The sequence below is a fragment of the Salmo salar genome, chromosome ssa02 (assembly GCF_905237065.1).
Source record: "Salmo salar chromosome ssa02, Ssal_v3.1, whole genome shotgun sequence".
Taxonomy (NCBI): domain Eukaryota; kingdom Metazoa; phylum Chordata; class Actinopteri; order Salmoniformes; family Salmonidae; genus Salmo; species Salmo salar.
The window spans coordinates 76,449,620-76,467,491 of NC_059443.1; the positions used below are offsets into that span (position 1 = coordinate 76,449,620).

The 17,872-nt window shown below is 39.9% G+C and overlaps 2 protein-coding genes across 2 annotated transcripts in view; both read left to right on the forward strand.

Moving 5' to 3' along the window:
- The window catches only part of LOC106564162 (myosin heavy chain, fast skeletal muscle), a 530,774-nt gene that overhangs the window by 446,609 nt on the left and 66,293 nt on the right, over window positions 1-17,872 (forward strand). The gene's annotated exons all lie outside the window — the stretch shown is intronic.
- LOC106593179 (myosin heavy chain, fast skeletal muscle-like) overlaps window positions 1-17,872 on the forward strand; it is a 30,013-nt gene that overhangs the window by 1,747 nt on the left and 10,394 nt on the right. Inside the window, exons 6-19 of the mRNA XM_045710304.1 lie at window positions 923-950; window positions 1,199-1,307; window positions 1,466-1,558; window positions 1,734-1,794; window positions 1,934-2,032; window positions 2,369-2,472; window positions 2,843-2,981; window positions 14,841-14,959; window positions 15,127-15,276; window positions 15,371-15,541; window positions 15,770-16,073; window positions 16,437-16,501; window positions 16,592-16,679; window positions 16,796-16,913. Coding sequence (XP_045566260.1) covers window positions 923-950; window positions 1,199-1,307; window positions 1,466-1,558; window positions 1,734-1,794; window positions 1,934-2,032; window positions 2,369-2,472; window positions 2,843-2,981; window positions 14,841-14,959; window positions 15,127-15,276; window positions 15,371-15,541; window positions 15,770-16,073; window positions 16,437-16,501; window positions 16,592-16,679; window positions 16,796-16,913 — 1,648 coding nt within the window. The remainder of the gene's footprint in view (window positions 1-922; window positions 951-1,198; window positions 1,308-1,465; window positions 1,559-1,733; window positions 1,795-1,933; window positions 2,033-2,368; window positions 2,473-2,842; window positions 2,982-14,840; window positions 14,960-15,126; window positions 15,277-15,370; window positions 15,542-15,769; window positions 16,074-16,436; window positions 16,502-16,591; window positions 16,680-16,795; window positions 16,914-17,872) is intronic.

Here is a 17,872-nt window from a genome sequence, read left to right on the forward strand (position 1 = left end):
AGCCCTTTTTACATAAGCAGATGTCACAAAGTGCTTATACAGAAACCCAGACTGAAACCCTAGACACCAAGCAATGCAGACCCTAAGAAAAAACCTAGAGAGGAACCATGCTCTGAGGGGTGGCCAGTCCTCTTCTGGCTTGAGATTATAGGAGTATATGGCCATTATGGCCATACAAAATGTGCAAACGTTCATAGATGACATGCAGGGTCAAATAATTATCACAGTGGCTGTGGAGTGTGCAATAGGTCAGCACCTCAGGAGTAAATGTCAGTTGGCTTTTCATAGCCGAGCATTCAGAGGTCGAGACAGCAGGTGCGGTAGAGAGAGAGAGATAGGGAGAGTCAAAAAACAGCAGGTAGCACGTCAGGTGAACAGATCAGTGTTCCATAGCCGCAGGCAGAACAGTTGAAACTGGAGCAGCAGCACGACCAGGTGGACTGGGGACAGCCAGGAGTCATCAAGCCAGGTTGTCCTGTGGCATGGTCCTAGGGCTCTGGTCCTCAGAGATAGAGAGGGAGAATACTTAAGTTCATACAGGAACCCAGCTAAGACAGGAGAATTTCAACAGACTTAAAGGTCGAGAACGAGTCGTCGTCTCTCACACGGATAGACAATCCATAAAAATGGAGCTCTATGGATGTCCATAACTGCATATAGATCTCACAGTCCATAAGTGCTAATGGATGGATGGATGGATGGATGGCTGGATGGATGGATGGTTGGGTGTAAAATCAAATCAAATCAAATTCAAATATGCTTTAGAGTTTTCTCGTCTAGGTTAGAACAGTTTGCTGGGAATGTCTGATTTCAGTATCCATGAATGGAAAATGTTCCAAAATTAAATTCATGACTATTCAAATGCAATAATGTACCCATAATGTTGCTTGAGTATGATAAGCAATATGTTTTTTGGTTCCAGATAAGGAGAACCAGTCCGTCCTGATTACGTAAGTTGTTTACTAAAATGTCACTTGAGAAAGTATTTCTATTGTAATACGTTGGGTCACTTGGTGTGATGAAATACATGACATTATGAATGGATTATGACATTAGGCTATGTGTAATAATGAGTCGATGAAAGGGAATATTTACTTATGTTAGAAAACAGGTATTTTTCTATGCTATTTCTTGGTGAAAGCCAAGCTGACACTCAAACATGTACCTAAAACCCCTCTTTCTCTGTCATTTAAACCAGTGGAGAATCCGGTGCAGGAAAGACTGTCAACACCAAGCGTGTCATCCAGTACTTTGCCACCATTGCAGTGTCTGGTGGCAAGAAGGAAGCAGACCCCAACAAAATGCAGGTAGGTTGTTCTTATGTTTGCCTTTTAATCACATTTCAGTTTGGTTTTCTGAGCAAACTTTTTGTGAATCATGTTTCAAGAAAAGTGTTCAAGTCATAGAGAAAAACAATCTTTACCACTTTTCCCATTTCTGAGAAACTTGTGTTTATCTCAATCAGGGGTCTCTTGAGGATCAGATCATTGCAGCTAACCCTCTGCTAGAGTCTTACGGTAATGCCAAGACAGTGAGGAACGACAACTCGTCTCGCTTTGTAAGTATGAAGGGCATACTGTGGAAGTTACCTTATATTGGAAAAATGTATTTCAGTAGTTCCCTATTGTTATATCAATAGATGTCCAACAAACTGTAACATTTAAAGGGGTCTATCAAAATAAAATGTTAGATTTATTTGTTGACCTATTACTAACCCCCATGCTCTACTATAGGGTAAATTCATCAGGATTCACTTCCAAGCTGGTAAACTGGCTAAAGCTGACATTGAGACCTGTGAGTTGGTATTGATTGTTTCTCAATGATTTCCTAAATTCACACAGATTATTGTTTGGAGATCTTAACATCAAATTTGATTTCATCTTATGTTTTCTCTCTCTCTTTGTGTCACTCGCGCTCTCTCTTTCACCCTCAGACCTGCTGGAGAAGTCCAGAGTGTCCTTCCAACTGCCCGATGAGAGAGGCTACCACATCTTCTTCCAGATGATGACAGGCCACAAACCTGAGCTAGTTGGTACGACAAAGTAGAGGTCCAGGGGAAATTATTCCCACCCCCATCTGTGGAACTTGTTAAAAATATTCATAGTACACACTAATAATACTATTACAATGATTACATCCAAGGTAACAAGGCATCTAGACATTTAGAAGGTATTTGGGAAATATCTGTAAAGTAATGCACTGTAATGCACTAGTCCACAAGTCTCAGTCTCCTCTTTTGATGCTATTTATTATATACTACATGTATCCTTGAGTCCATCTATTGAGTAAAGGAGGGAGAGATACTGTAAAGGTAGGACAGCAGAATTATAAGAGATTTAACTGACAAGCTGTTCTCCGTTGTCCACAGAATTGGCACTCCTCACCACCAACCCCTACGACTTCCCCATGTGCAGCCAGGGTCAGATTGCTGTGGCCAGCATCAACGACAATGAAGAGCTGGATGCCACAGATGTGAGTCAAACAAAGGGTTAACCAAACTATAGATATAGAATGGGTAGGACCACCATACCCACTGAAGGTCTGTGAAATTCCAACTTGCTAGGAATTTTCATGTATTTTTGTTTGATTCTAAATGCCTTGTGTTTGTTACGCATGAACATAAAGGAACTTTTCATTCCTTCACACTTCGCCGTGAGGCACATACATGTAAGACATCCACAAGAGAGTGCCACTAAGTGCCCTGTGGAACTGTATAAAACTCATTTTGTGTTGCCATCTGCTAATGTGTTGGCCAAGAGTCAAATCTATCCATCCCATTCGTTCTGGAGTGAGCACAGAACTGTAGCGTAACGTCATTTTTGTACTTCTTCTTTATTGCCAGGAAGCCATTACAATCCTGGGCTTCACTAATGAGGAGAAGCTTGGAATATACAAGCTGACAGGAGCTGTAGTGCACCATGGCAACTTGAAATTCAAGCAGAAGCAGCGTGAGGAGCAGGCCGAGCCAGACGGCACAGAGGGTGAGTCCCACTCACAGATATACAATATGTAGAGCATTAGTCCCATTCCCAGTCCCAAACATAGAAATAGAACACCTAAGACAGACAGTGCCACATGAAAGTGTAATGGAAATTCTCCCCTAAGGATGCACACTCAATGTAAATGAATCCATCTTTATTAACCCCTGAGTCGGGCTCCGTCCCGTATGCGGGACAGACATCCAGCGAAGAATCCTATCGCCATTAGCATAACAAAATGTAATATATTTTTTTTCAAATATAGGACTATGTTATATCGTTTTATAGATACACCTCTCCTGAATCGAACCATGTTGTCCGATTTCAAAAAGGCTTTACAGCAAAAGCAAAACATTAGATTATGTTAGAGGAGTATATCGTAAAAGTAGCCAGATAGTCATTTTCCGACCAACCACATGCATCACAAATAACCAAAAAACAGCTAAATGCAGCACTAACCTTTGACAATCTTCATCAGATGACACTCCTAGGACATCATGTTACACAATACATGCATTCCTTTGTTCGATAAAGTTCATATTTATATAAAAAATACAGCATTTTACATCGGCGCGTGACGTTGACTAACTATTTTCCCTCAAATGCATCCGGTGAAACAGCGCTACAATTTACTAAATTACTATTCGAAAACATTTTTAAAATGTAATATTGTCATTCTAAGATTTATAGATGAATATCTCTTGAAAGCACCTGTAATGCCAGATTTAAAAATAACTTTACTGGGTAATCACACTTTGCGATAAAAGGGGATGCGATACTCAGGAAAATAGGCTACCGTTACAGGTCAGCGCCATCTTGGAACAATCGCATATCAAATCTACTCTTGTATACTATTGTCAATAATCCCTTACCTTTGATTATCTTCCTCAGAAAGCACTTCCAGGAATCCCAGGTCCACAACAAATGTATTTTCGTTCAAAAAAGTTAATCCTTGACGTCCCAATAGCTTGTTCTTGTTAGCGCTTTCTGAAGGCTGCTCCAAAACCTCCGTCGAATGCGGGACTCCTCTTTCAATAAAATGCATTTTTTTTAATTTAGGTTCGTTCAAACATGTCAAACGTTGTATAACATATATCTTTAGGGCCTTTTTCAACCAGAGCTCCAATAATATTCAAGGGTAGCCAGGGGCGCCGGCGTCATAATGGTAATGGCCCTCCTCATGTGACCACTTTCCACAGCGTCTCATTCAGTCAGTTTTCACAGTAGGAGACTCAAACCACTTTGTAAAGACTGGGGACATCTAGTGGAAGCAATAGGAAGTGCTCAATGAACCATTGCTCACGGTGTGATTAATAGCCAAAGTGATGAAGTTGAGTCCGCAATTCAGAATTCCACATCCTGTTACAATCGGTCTCGGGGTTTTGACTGCCATATGAGTTCTGTTATACTCACAGACACCATTCAAACAGTTTTAGAAACTTTAGGGTGTTTTCTATCCACAAGTATTAATTATATGCATATCCTAGCTTCTGAGTTTGAGTAGGAGGCCGTTTAAAATGGACACGAATTTTTTTTCAGAAATCGCTGTAGCGCCCCGATCCTAGGCGACCGTCAAGAGGTTTTAACAGTTAACTGGAGAATTTCACAAACTCAATACAAGCTTGATGAAAACTCTGACAAGGGCGTACCCTTTCAGTCCTTATATACTGCTACACAAACAAGTCATATCAGCATGATTTACCTTATTCATTATTAATGGTGGTTCCTGCATGTGACTGACCCATACCTCACGAGGCTTCTTCTCTCAAAGCTGAGACCTTGAAACTGAGATACTCCTCTTGGTTCCCAGAGCAATGTTCTAGGCATACTGCCAAATTGCTTATACAGTGATAGTGAGTACAATCAGTCACTCGAATGAACCCAACAGAATTGGTAATAAGAAAAAGCATTTTAAGAAAAAGCAGCATTGATCTGAAAACACACAAACATAAAATGTTCCATCACATTCCCTCCTTTTATCACTTCCGTTATAATTATTGTAACATGTTAAGGTGAGCATTAGATTATGGCTTAAACTAGCAAAGGAGGTTCTATCAAAATACTTCTATAAAAGTAAGTGAAATCAACACATAAAGTGACACTTTATCCTTTCAAACCCTTCATTCTGGGTTATACAATCTAACTAATAACTTATCCTTATTCCATAGGTCTAACACTTGTAAAACCATTGAAGTAGAATGGTTTAACTTAACCTCTATGGGCTAGGTGGGACGCAAGCGTCCCACCCGTGGTGCACTCCATCAACAGCAGGTGCATTTCAAGAGCGGCAAATTTGAATCCAAATAAATGTCAAAATTCACATTTTTCAAACATACAACTATTTTACACCCTTTGAAAGATAAACATCTCCTTAATCAAACCACATTTTACGATTTCAAAAAGGTTTTACGGCGAAAGCATAAATTTAGAGTATGTTAGGACAGTACATTTACAAGAGTTGTGTGTAATGTTTTGTCAATTCAAAGACAGGGTCACCAAAACCATAAAACCAGCTAAAATGATGCACTAACCTTTTACAATCTCCATCAGATGACACTCCTAGAACATTATGTTAGACAATGCATGCATTTTTAGTTCTATCAAGTTCATATTTATATCCAAAAACAGCGTTTTACTATGGCATTGATGTTGAGGAAATCGTTTCCCTCCAATAACCGGCAGTCAAGTCAGTACCACAAATTAAATAATTAAAATTAGAAAACATTGGTAAAATATTATATTGTCATTTAAAGAATTATAGATTTACATCTCTTGAACGCAATCAACTTGCCAGATTTAAAAATAACCTTACTGGGAAATCACACTTTGCAATAATCTGAGCACTGCGCCCAGAAAAATACGCGTTGCGATACAGACTAGACGTCATGTTGGGGAGATCTAAAATCGAAAATACTATGTAAATAATCCATTACCTTTGATTCTCTTCATCAGATGTCACTTCCAGGTATCACAGGTCCATAACGAATGTAGTTTTGTTCAAAAAAGCTCATCATTTATGTCCAAAAATCTCCGTCTTGTTAGCACATGATCTAAGCCAGCCGGACTTCTCGTCATGAACGAGGGGAAAAAATATATTTACGTTCGTTCAAACATGTCAAATGTTGTATAGCATAAATCATTAGGGCCTTTTTAACCAGAACATGAATAATATTCAAGGTGGACGAATGCATTCTCTTTTATAACGTATTGGAACGAGGGTACCCAACATGAACTCGCGCGCCAGGTGTCTAATGGGCCATCATCGTTCCATGGCTCTTGTTCGGTCAGATCTCCCTCCAGAAGACTCAAAACACTTTGTAAAGGCTGGTGACATCTAGTGGAAGCAATAGGAAGTGCCAAAATATTCCTCAGCCCCTGTGTTTTTCAATGGCATAGGTTTAAAGGTAATACAACACATCAGGTATCCACTTCCTGTCAGAAAATGTCTCAGGGTTTTGCCTGCCAAATGAGTTCTGTTATACTCACAGACACCATTCAAACAGTTTTAGAAACTTTAGAGTGTTTTCTATCCATATATAATAAGTATATGCATATTCTAGTTACTGGGTAGGATTAGTAACCAGATTAAATCGGGTACATTTTTTTTATCCAGCCGTGCAAATACTGCCCCCTAGCCCTAACAGGTTAAGACCTTCCTTTCACACAGGTACACACATGTTTCATTACATAAGTTTATTAATAGAAACATCATAAGCGGCAGGGGAGAACTGGAGCTTTGGACTTTCTCTTCAACCTTCTGGTTCCTAAGAGACTTGAAAAGAAAAAGAAAAAAGTGAATATGACCAGTGTTAGTAATAGCCTAGCCTGACTCTAGGCTAACTCTATACCTGATAACATGATGATTCCCACTCTCCCCTAGCCTGACTGACTCTATACCTTTAGGATACTGTTCTGCTGGGGTCCATAAAAAAATGAAGGATCTAAAAACGCTGACTCATGCTTTCACCTAGGTTTCCTCATCAGGCAACAGGAGAGGTGTTCCCACATCATGTCATCCTCACTTCGCCTCTATTTTTCATGCAAATATGCAGTCAACAAGTATAATGATTATTTTCCCAAGTATAATTATTGTTTTCCCAAACAAGCCCTCTCCCCTTCTGAGTCTAGGATGTACAATGAATCTCTGTGGCTATTCAGGTGGTGTCTCCCAGTCTTGATATCAGTCAGGAGAAGCCTTCAGATTAGGAAGTCCACGTTCTTGCAGCCTGCCTCAGTCCTTTGTTAATTACCCAGACTCATACACAAACAGCTATTTGAGATTAAGCAATTTATATAATGATATAAAACAGTGAAGCTATCAGACAGTTTTATACGGCAATAGTTTATAATCTATATAGTTAGCTCTACGATATGACTCCTATCTCACTCTTGTGGAAACATTCTGTCTCAGAGACATGCCCCCTTTGTACTTTGCCACCGGCCACAAATACAGTTGCACAGAGATCATTCCATCTAACCCATAACACATGAATTACTGCTACTAGGCCACTTTAACCTCTATGGGCTAGGTGGGACGCTTGCCACACTGTCCGATTTCAAAAAGGCTTTACAACGAAAGCAAAACATTAGATTATGTCAGCAGAGTACCCAGCCAGAAATAATCAGACACCCATTTTTCAAGCTAGCATATAATGTCACATAAACCCAAACCACATCTAAATGTAGCACTAACCTTTGATGATCTTCATCAGATGACAACCCTAGGACATTATGTTATACAATACATGCATGTTTTGTTCAATTAAGTTCATATTTATATCAAAAACAGCTTTTTACATTAGCATGTGACGTTCAGAACTAGCATACCCCCCGCAAACTTCTGGCGAATTCACTAACAATTTACTAAATTACTCACGATAAACGTTCACAAAAAGCATAACAATTATTTAAAGAATTATAGATACAGAACTCCTCTATGCACTCGATATGTCCGATTTTAAAATAGCTTTTCGGTGAAAGCACATTTTGCAATATTCTCAGTAGATAGCCCGGCATCACAGGGCTAGCTATTTAGACACCCAGCAAGTTTAGCACTCATCAAAGTCAGATTTCCTATAAGAAAAATGTTATTACCTTTGCTGTCTTCGTCAGAATGCACTCCCAGGACTTCTACTTCAATAACAAATGTTGGTTTGGTCCAAAATAATCCATCGTTATATCCAAACAGCGGCGTTTTGTTTGTGCGTTCAAGACACTATCCGAAAGGGTAAATAAGGGTTACGAGCATGGCGCAATTCGTGACAAAAGATTTCTAAATATTCCATTACCGTACTTCGAAGCATGTCAACCGCTGTTTAACCTCTATGGGCTAGGTGGGACGCTAGCGTGCCACCCGTGGTGCACTCCATCAACAGCAGGTGCATTTCAAGAGCGGCAAATTTGAATCCGAATAAATGTCAAAATTCAAATTTTTCAAACATACAACTATTTTACACCCTTTGAAAGATAAACATCTCCTTAATCTAACCACGTTTTACGATTTCAAAAAGGTTTTACGGCGAAAGCATAAATTTAGAGTATGTTAGGACAGTACATTTACAAGAGTTGTGTGTAATGTTTTGTCAATTCAAAGACAGGGTCACCAAAACCATAAAACCAGCTAAAATGATGCACTAACCTTTTACAATCTCCATCAGATGACACTCCTAGGACATTATGTTAGACAATGCATGCATTTTTAGTTCTATCAAGTTCATATTTATATCCAAAAACAGCGTTTTACTATGGCATTGATGTTGAGGAAATCGTTTCCCTCCAATAACCGGCAGTCAAGTCAGCGTCACAGATTAAATAATTAAAATTAGAAAACATTGGTAAAATATTATATTGTCATTTAAAGAATTATAGATTTACATCTCTTGAACGCAATCAACTTGCCAGATTTAAAAATAACCTTACTGGGAAATCACACTTTGCAATAATCTGAGCACTGCGCCCAGAAAAATACGCGTTGCGATACAGACTAGACTTCATGTTGGGGAGATCTAAAATCGAAAATACTATGTAAATAATCCATTACCTTTGATTCTCTTCATCAGATGTCACTTCCAGGTATCACAGGTCCATAACGAATGTAGTTTTGTTCAAAAAAGCTCATCATTTATGTCCAAAAATCTCCGTCTTGTTAGCACATGATCTAAGCCAGCCGGACTTCTCGTCATGAACGAGGGGAAAAAATATATTTCCGTTCGTTCAAACATGTCAAACGTTGTATAGCATAAATCATTAGGGCCTTTTTAACCAGAACATGAATAATATTCAAGGTGGACGAATGCATACTCTTTTATAACGTATTGGAACGAGGGTACCCAACATGAACTCGCGCGCCAGGTGTCTAATGGGCCATCATCGTTCCATGGCTCTTGTTCGGTCAGATCTCCCTCCAGAAGACTCAAAACACTTTGTAAAGGCTGGTGACATCTAGTGGAAGCAATAGGAAGTGCCAAAATATTCCTCAGCCCCTGTGTTTTTCAATGGGATAGGTTTAAAGGTAATACAACACATCAGGTATCCACTTCCTGTCAGAAAATGTCTCAGGGTTTTGCCTGCCAAATGAGTTCTGTTATACTCACAGACACCATTCAAACAGTTTTAGAAAATGTAGGGTGTTTTCTATCCATATGTAATAAGTATATGCATATTCTAGTTACTGGGTAGGAGTGGTAACCAGATTAAATCGGGTATGTTTTTTTATCCAGCCGTGTCAATACTGCCCCCCTAGCCCTAACAGGTTAAAATCAATTTTTATGCCATTTTTCTCACAAAAAAGCGATAATATTCCGACTGGGAATCTGCGTTTAGGTAAACAGACAAAAGAAAAGAAAGCATTCGGTCGACTCGGGCACGCGCCTAAGCCCATAGTACTCTGAGCGGCCACTTGCCAAAAGCGATAAAGTGTTTCAGCCAGAGCCTGCCTCGATATCCTTCAGCTTTTTCCCGGGCTCTGAGAGCCTATGGGAGCCGTAGGAAGTGTCACGTTATTGCAAAGATCCTCAGTCTTCAATAAAAGAGCCAAGATAAAACACACCTTGTCAGACAGGCCACTTCCTGCATGGAATCTTCTCAGGTTTTGGCCTGCCATTTAGGGTGTTTTCTATCCAAAGCCAATAATTATATGCATATTCTAGTTACTGGGCAGGAGTAGTAACCAGATTAAATCGTGTACGTTTTTTATCCGGCTGCTTCAATACTGCCCCCTAGCCCTAACAGGTTAAGAAACATACTAAAACGCGGCCAAGTCAAATAATTAGTCCCTCATCTGGAACGGTGATCACTCACATGTTCCACACCACCTAGAATACATATTGCCTTGAACTGGGAAGATAGAGAATACATGGTTAATCATTTTCTCTCCTTCTCGGCTTTTCGAATCATTCTTTAAACTACTGATAAATGATCCCATGCTTCTTGAATCTATGACTTTACTTTAACCTCTATGGGACCGGCGGGACGAATTCGTCCCACCTACGTAACAGCCACTGCCAGCCTGTGGCGCGATTTTCAAAATCTTCAAAATCCTATTACTTCAATTTCTCAAACATATGACTATTTTACAGCCATTTAAAGATAAGACTCTCGTTAATCTAACCACACTGTCCGATTTCAAAAAGGCTTTACAACGAAAGCAAAACATTAGATTATGTCAGCAGAGTACCAAGCCAGAAATAATCAGACACCCATTTTTCAAGCCAGCATATAATGTCACCAAAACCCAGAAGACAGCTAAATGCAGCACTCACCTTTGATGATCTTCATCAGATGACAACCCTAGGACATTATGTTATACAATACATGCATGTTTTGTTCAATCAAGTTCATATTTATATCAAAAACCAGCTTTTTACATTAGCATGTGACGTTCAGAACTAGCATACCCCCCGCAAACTTACGGGGAATTCGCTAACATTTTACTAAATTACTCACGATAAACGTTCACAAAAAGCATAACAATTATTTTAAGAATTATAGATACAGACCTCCTCTATGCACTCGATATGTCCGATTTTAAAATAGCTTTTGGTGAAAGCACATTTTGCAATATTCTAAGTACATAGCCCAGGCATCACGGGCTCGCTATTTAGACACCCGGCAAGTTTAGCACTCAACATAATCATATTTACTATTATAAAAATGTCATTACCTTTTGTTGTCTTCGTCAGAATGCACACCCAGGACGTCTACTTCAATAACAAATGTTGGTTTGGTCCAAAATAATCCATCGTTATATCCGAATAGCGGCGTTTTGTTCGTGCGTTCCAGACACTATCCGAAATAGTAAAGAAGTGTCGCGCGCTTGGCGCAATTCCTGACAATAAAATTCAAAGTATTCCATTGCTGTACGTCGAAGCAGGTCAACCGCTGTTTAAAATCAATTTTTACGTCATTTTTCTCGTAGAAAAGCGATAATATTCCGACAGGGAATCTCCTTTTCGGCAAACAGAGGAAAAAAATCCCAAAGGCGGGGGCGGTCGGGGTCACGCGCATAAACTAGTGTCTCTTGATGGGCCACTTGAGAAAGGCGATAATGTGTTTCAGCCTGGGGCTGGAATGACGACATTCTCTTTTTTCCCGGGCTCTGAGAGCCTATGGACGACGTGGGAAGTGTCACGTTAGAGCAGAGATCCTTAGTAAATGATAGAGATGGCAAAGAAGTTCCAGAAATGGTCAGACAGGCCACTTCCTGTAAAGGAATCTCTCAGGTTTTGACCTGCCATTTGAGTTCTGTTATACTCACAGACACCATTCAAACAGTTTTAGAAAATTTAGGGTGTTTTCTATCCATATGTAATAAGTATATGCATATTCTAGTTACTGAGTAGGAGTGGTAACCAGATTAAATCGGGTATGTTTTTTATCCAGCCGTGTCAATGCTGCCCCCTAGCCCTAACAGGTTATTAAGTCTCTCAACTTAGCACACACCGACACTGGCAGAATGTACATCTAAAGACATGGGTGTGTACATGTACTACATGTCAACATATCTTTGTCCTTGTCTTATACTGTTCACCAGTGGCATGTTAGTGACAGATCGGTATCTCAATGCATTTCTATTCTAAATTACTAAATAACATTTCACAGTGTGCAGACCCCCACAATCAACCTAATACCCCCAAATAAACAATTTTGGACAATCCTAAATCAATTACGGGTAACGGTTGACCACTCCTCCTCTCTCCCAGCACTCTTCTGGAGTCTCTTTGTTTTCTTCTTAAGATAGCGTTGCAGTTCATCCTCAGAATGGTACACATGGAACTCATGCCTGTCAGTGTGGATGGCCCTTGATAATGTCCCGATTTCAATATCCCCAAGCAGACGAAACACTCACCTGAGCCACCACCCTTTGTGGTCCATTCTGTCTTATCCGTTTTCCGGCCAGTGCACAAGCAGCATGAGATACGTTTGGAGGGGTTGAGGGTCACAATGTTCTTGGCGGAATGATCCCTTCCATGCATCTAGATACCATCTGTGGTCACCTTCGCCATAACCCCGAGAGAGGACAGACCAGAACAACAGTTTAGGCTATTTCTGATTCAGGAAATCCAGAATAACTATTCACTGCATGACAAATTATTACATTCCCAATATTCTTAATTCAAATTTCAAAGAGAATCACAACTGTTCAAACCATTTCAAATGTCAAAGAGAATCCCAACTGTTTGCAAATTGGCTTATACTCCCCTGTCATATTGGCAACCTCGTGGCAGAGTTACAGGGTCAGGGAGTCAGAGAACAGCAGTCCCAATCTGGTGAGATGTGTTGAAGCCAAGCAACAACAGCAATACACTACTTAATAGCATTTACCAGCATTTACATATTACACTGAAATCTCACCCAGTGTCTCTAGCCTTTGAGTGATCAGGCCTCACCAGAAAGTCAGAGCAAAGGTCATTCAACACCATTAAGTGAGTGTTCTTTCCCCTTTCAGAAGAACATGGGTTATCAGTTTCCTTAAACTAGGACATAGCTCTTTCCAGTAGGATAACCCTTTCAATCACTACTGCTAATACACATGGATCACTCTCAAACAATGTTCTGCTTTTACCCCTATTGTAAGGTTGAGAAACATGCAAAACAAATATGATAACTTTCTCCTTATTGGAAGGAATTGTTTTCATTTTAGTCTAATAATATTACTCTTAACCTCTCTAGGGTCGGCGGGACGAAATCGTCCCACCTACGTAACAGCCAGTGGAATCCTGTGGCGCGTTATTCAAACACCTTAGAAATGCTATTACTTCAATTTCTCAAACATATGACTATTTTACACCATTTTAAAGACAAGACTCTCGTTAATCTAACCACACTGTCCGATTTCAAAAAGGCTTTACAACGAAAGCAAAACATTAGATTATGTCAGCAGAGTACCCAGCCAGAAATAATCAGACACCCATTTTTCAAGCTAGCATATAATGTCACATAAACCCAACCCACAGCTAAATGCAGCACTAACCTTTGATGATCTTCATCAGATGACACACCTAGGACATTATGTTATACAATACATGCATGTTTTGTTCAATCAAGTTCATATTATTATCAAAAAACAGCTTTTTATATTAGCATGTGACGTTCAGAACTAGCATACCCCCGCAAACTTCTGGTGAATTTACTAAACATTTACTAAATTACTCACGATAAACGTTCACAAAAAGCATAACAATTATTTTAAGAATTATAGATACAGAACTCCTCTATGCACTCGATATGTCCGATTTTAAAATAGCTTTTCGGTGAAAGCACATTTTGCAATATTCTGAGTAGATAGCCCGGCATCACAGGGCTAGCTATTTAGACACCCAGCAAGTTTAGCACTCACCAAAGTCAGATTTACTATAAGAAAAATGTTATTACCTTTGGTGTTCTTCGTCAGAATGCACTCCCAGGACTTCTACTTCAATAACAAATGTTGGTTTGGTCCCAAATAATCCATAGTTATATCCAAATAGCGGCGTTTTGTTCGTGCGTTCAAGACACTATCCGAAAGGGTAAATAAGGGTTACGCGCACAACGCATTTCGTGACAAAAGAATTCTAAATATTCCATTACCGTACTCCGAAGCATGTCAACCGCTGTTTAAAATCAATTTTTATGCCATTTTTCTCGTAAAAAAGCGATAATATTCCGACCGGGAATTAGTGTTTAGGTTCAGAGACGAACGAAAATAAAAACATGGGGTCGACTCATGCACGCGCCTCAGCCCATTGTTCTCTGATAGAGCACTTGCCAAAAGCGCTAATGTGTTTCAGCCTGGGGCTGGAATTACATCATTCAGCTTTTTCCCGCCTTCTGAGAGCCTATGGGAGCCGTAAGAAGTGTCACGTTACAGCAAAGATCCTCAGTCTTCAATAAACAGAGTCAAGAAGCTCAAGGAATGGTCAGACAGGCCACTTCCTGTAAGGAATCTTCTCAGGTTTTTGCCTGCCATATGAGTTCTGTTATACTCACAGACACCATTCAAACAGTTTTAGAAACGTTAGGGTGTTTTCTATCCAAAGCCAATAATTATATGCATATTCTAGTTACTGGGCAGGAGTAGTAACCAGATTAAATCGGGTACGTTTTTTATCCGGCCGTGCAAATACTGCCCCCTATCCCCAACAGGTTAATAAAAAAGGATTCATTTACATTGAGTGTTCGTCTTTAGTGGAGAATTTCCATTACAGAAGTCTTGTAGGAGAGTTTTTGGAAACCAAATTCCCACCTCCAGAAATGATTTGAAATGATGAATATGGGAGAAAATCAAAACCTCACCTTAAAGTTATCCAAACTATTTTGTCAGTGTGACATCAGAAACAAGCGATCAAGTGTCATTGAATCTGTTGTTGTCGGTTCTCTCTCCAGTGGCTGATAAAATCGCCTACCTGCTGGGCCTGAACTCAGCTGAGATGTTGAAAGCTCTGTGCTACCCCAGAGTGAAGGTCGGCAACGAGTATGTGACCAAGGGACAGACTGTGGCTCAGGTAAGACTGCAAAACACAGCATCTACCATTTTCTGAGCACCGGAATTATTTGGGGACGAGTGCATTGCTTTTTTTAAATAGTGATGTTGTTTATCCCAAGGTCTTATCACATTATCACCAGACACGGTCAATAGCTAATGTATTAATTTGAGGTATTATCATGGCAGGTTAATAACTCAGTCAGTGCTCTGGCCAAGTCCATCTATGAGAGGATGTTCTTGTGGATGGTCATCCGTATCAATGAGATGTTGGACACCAAGAATCCAAGGCAGTTCTATATCGGTGTGCTTGACATTGCCGGGTTTGAGATCTTTGATGTGAGTATGACACCAGAACAAGACAATTAGTTGTGATTGAGATGGATTACAGTCTTGTATGATGAAATTACCCCTTTTAAAACTCCATCAACAGTACAACAGCATGGAGCAGCTGTGCATCAACTTCACCAATGAGAAACTGCAACAGTTTTTCAACCACACCATGTTCGTCCTGGAGCAAGAGGAGTACAAGAAGGAGGGAATCGTCTGGGCCTTCATTGACTTCGGCATGGATTTGGCTGCCTGCATTGAGCTTATTGAGAAGGTAAGCTGTCTGTGAAGATTGTAATGGACCGCAAAAGCGAAGATCATAGTGAGTCCTCTGTGAGATATTATCACAGTGGTACAACGTATCTGAATGTTGAGAACTCAATATGTTTCCTATTATGTACCCCAAAATGAATGTAATCCTCAAATAGAATGTTTACTAAAGGAATGATTGTGATCCTAAATGGAAATATCACTAATTTGATATACATCTATTTTCGTAAAGCCATTGGGCATCTTCTCCATCCTTGAAGAGGAGTGCATGTTCCCCAAGTCTTCAGACACTACCTTCAAGGACAAGCTGTACGCCCAGCATCTTGGTAAAACAAAGGCGTTTGAGAAGCCCAAGCCTGCCAAAGGCAAGGCAGAGGCCCACTTCTCCCTGGTGCATTACGCCGGTACTGTGGACTACAACATCACTGGCTGGCTGGAGAAGAACAAGGACCCCTTGAACGACTCAGTTTGTCAACTGTATGGGAAGTCCGGAGTCAAAATTTTGGCTGCCCTGTATCCCCCTCCCCCTCCTGAGGGTAAGACCAGCATCACGTCACAATATTTAATTAGGCACTAGTTACAACTCAGACCCAAATGTTCTTTAAAGTCTTAGAATGTATCACAATTTCTCAACGTTTATTACTAGGTTGATTTACTCATAGACTTGGTTAATTTAATCATGCAGTAGGTCTTTTTAACATGATCTCATTGGCAGCATTTGCCTCTAGATAAGTGTGAAGTTAACCAGAGATTCTCCGGTTTATAATTAGTGTGCTTGCTGAAGACAAGACCACTCTATATTTCTTACATACTCTTATTATTATTATTATTATATTTATTCCACCCACTCTAGGAAATGTACTTTTCTAGATATCTTTTACTTTTCCCCATTTTAACAGATAAAGCCAAGAAAGGAGGCAAGAAGAAGGGTGGTTCCATGCAGACTGTGTCCTCCCAGTTCAGGGTGAGCTATTGAAATGTGTATATTCAGTCCTTTAAAAGGTGCAATTATTATAAATTATTTCTGAGAAAATGGTTTGTAACCCTCTTACAGGAGAACTTACATAAGCTGATGACCAACTTGAGGAGCACTCATCCTCACTTTGTGCGCTGCCTGATCCCCAACGAGTCAAAGACTCCAGGTACAAGAAATATTGAGTTAAATATGTCATCTTATCAGTACAGTATCAGTAACCTCAACCATTCCAATCTTTAACCTGTTTATGAGTATTAAAAGAGACTTGTTTTGTTTTACCAGGTCTGATGGAGAACTTCCTGGTTATCCACCAGCTCAGGTGTAATGGTGTACTGGAGGGTATCAGGATCTGCAGAAAGGGCTTCCCCAGCAGAATCATCTATGCTGACTTCAAGCAAAGGTACATACGTGCATGCACACACACACACACACACACACACAAACACACACACACACACACACACACACACACATACACATACACACACACACACACACACACACACACACACACACACACACACACACACACACACACACAGAAATTATTGGCACTGTTGATAAAGATGAGCAGAAAAGACTGTATCAAATAAATAACACTGATACTGAGCTATATTGTATGATCAAGCATTTGTGACAACTATTTTATTTTATACTCAGAGAAAAATATTTGGTTTAATAATTCATATTTTATTTCAAGATAGGGCTCATAATTATTGACACCCCTTTTTTCAATAAGAGGATCATGGCACTGAGTCTTTCTCTAGAATGTTGTATGAGATTGGAGATCACATTGGGAGGGATCTTTGACCATTCCTCCATACAGAATTCTTCCAGATCCTTGATATCCATCGTTCAAACCACAGGTTTTCAATGGGGTTCAAGTCTGGAGACTGAGATGGCCATAGTAAAATGTTGATTTTGTGGTCGACTAATCATTTCTTTGTGGATTTTGATGTGTGCTTGGGGTTATTGTCTTGCTGTAATACACACCTGTGGCCACGTTTCAGCCTCCTGGCTGAGGCAACCGAGTTTTGGCAAAAATGTCATGGTACTGGGAAAGTTCATGATGCCGTTGACCTTAGCGAAGGCCCCCGGATCATTTGATGTAAAGTAGCCCCATAACATCAAAGATCCTCCACCATATTTTACAGTAGGTATGGAGTTATTTTCCTCATATACATATTTTACAGTAGGTATGGGGGTTATTTTCCTCATATACATATTTTTCAGTAGGAATGGGGGTTATTTTCCTCATAAACATATTTTACAGTAGGTATGGGGTTATTTTCCTCATATACATATTTGTTTCGATTCCAAAAAACATTTTGACCTTACAATATATCTCAGCATTTGTAT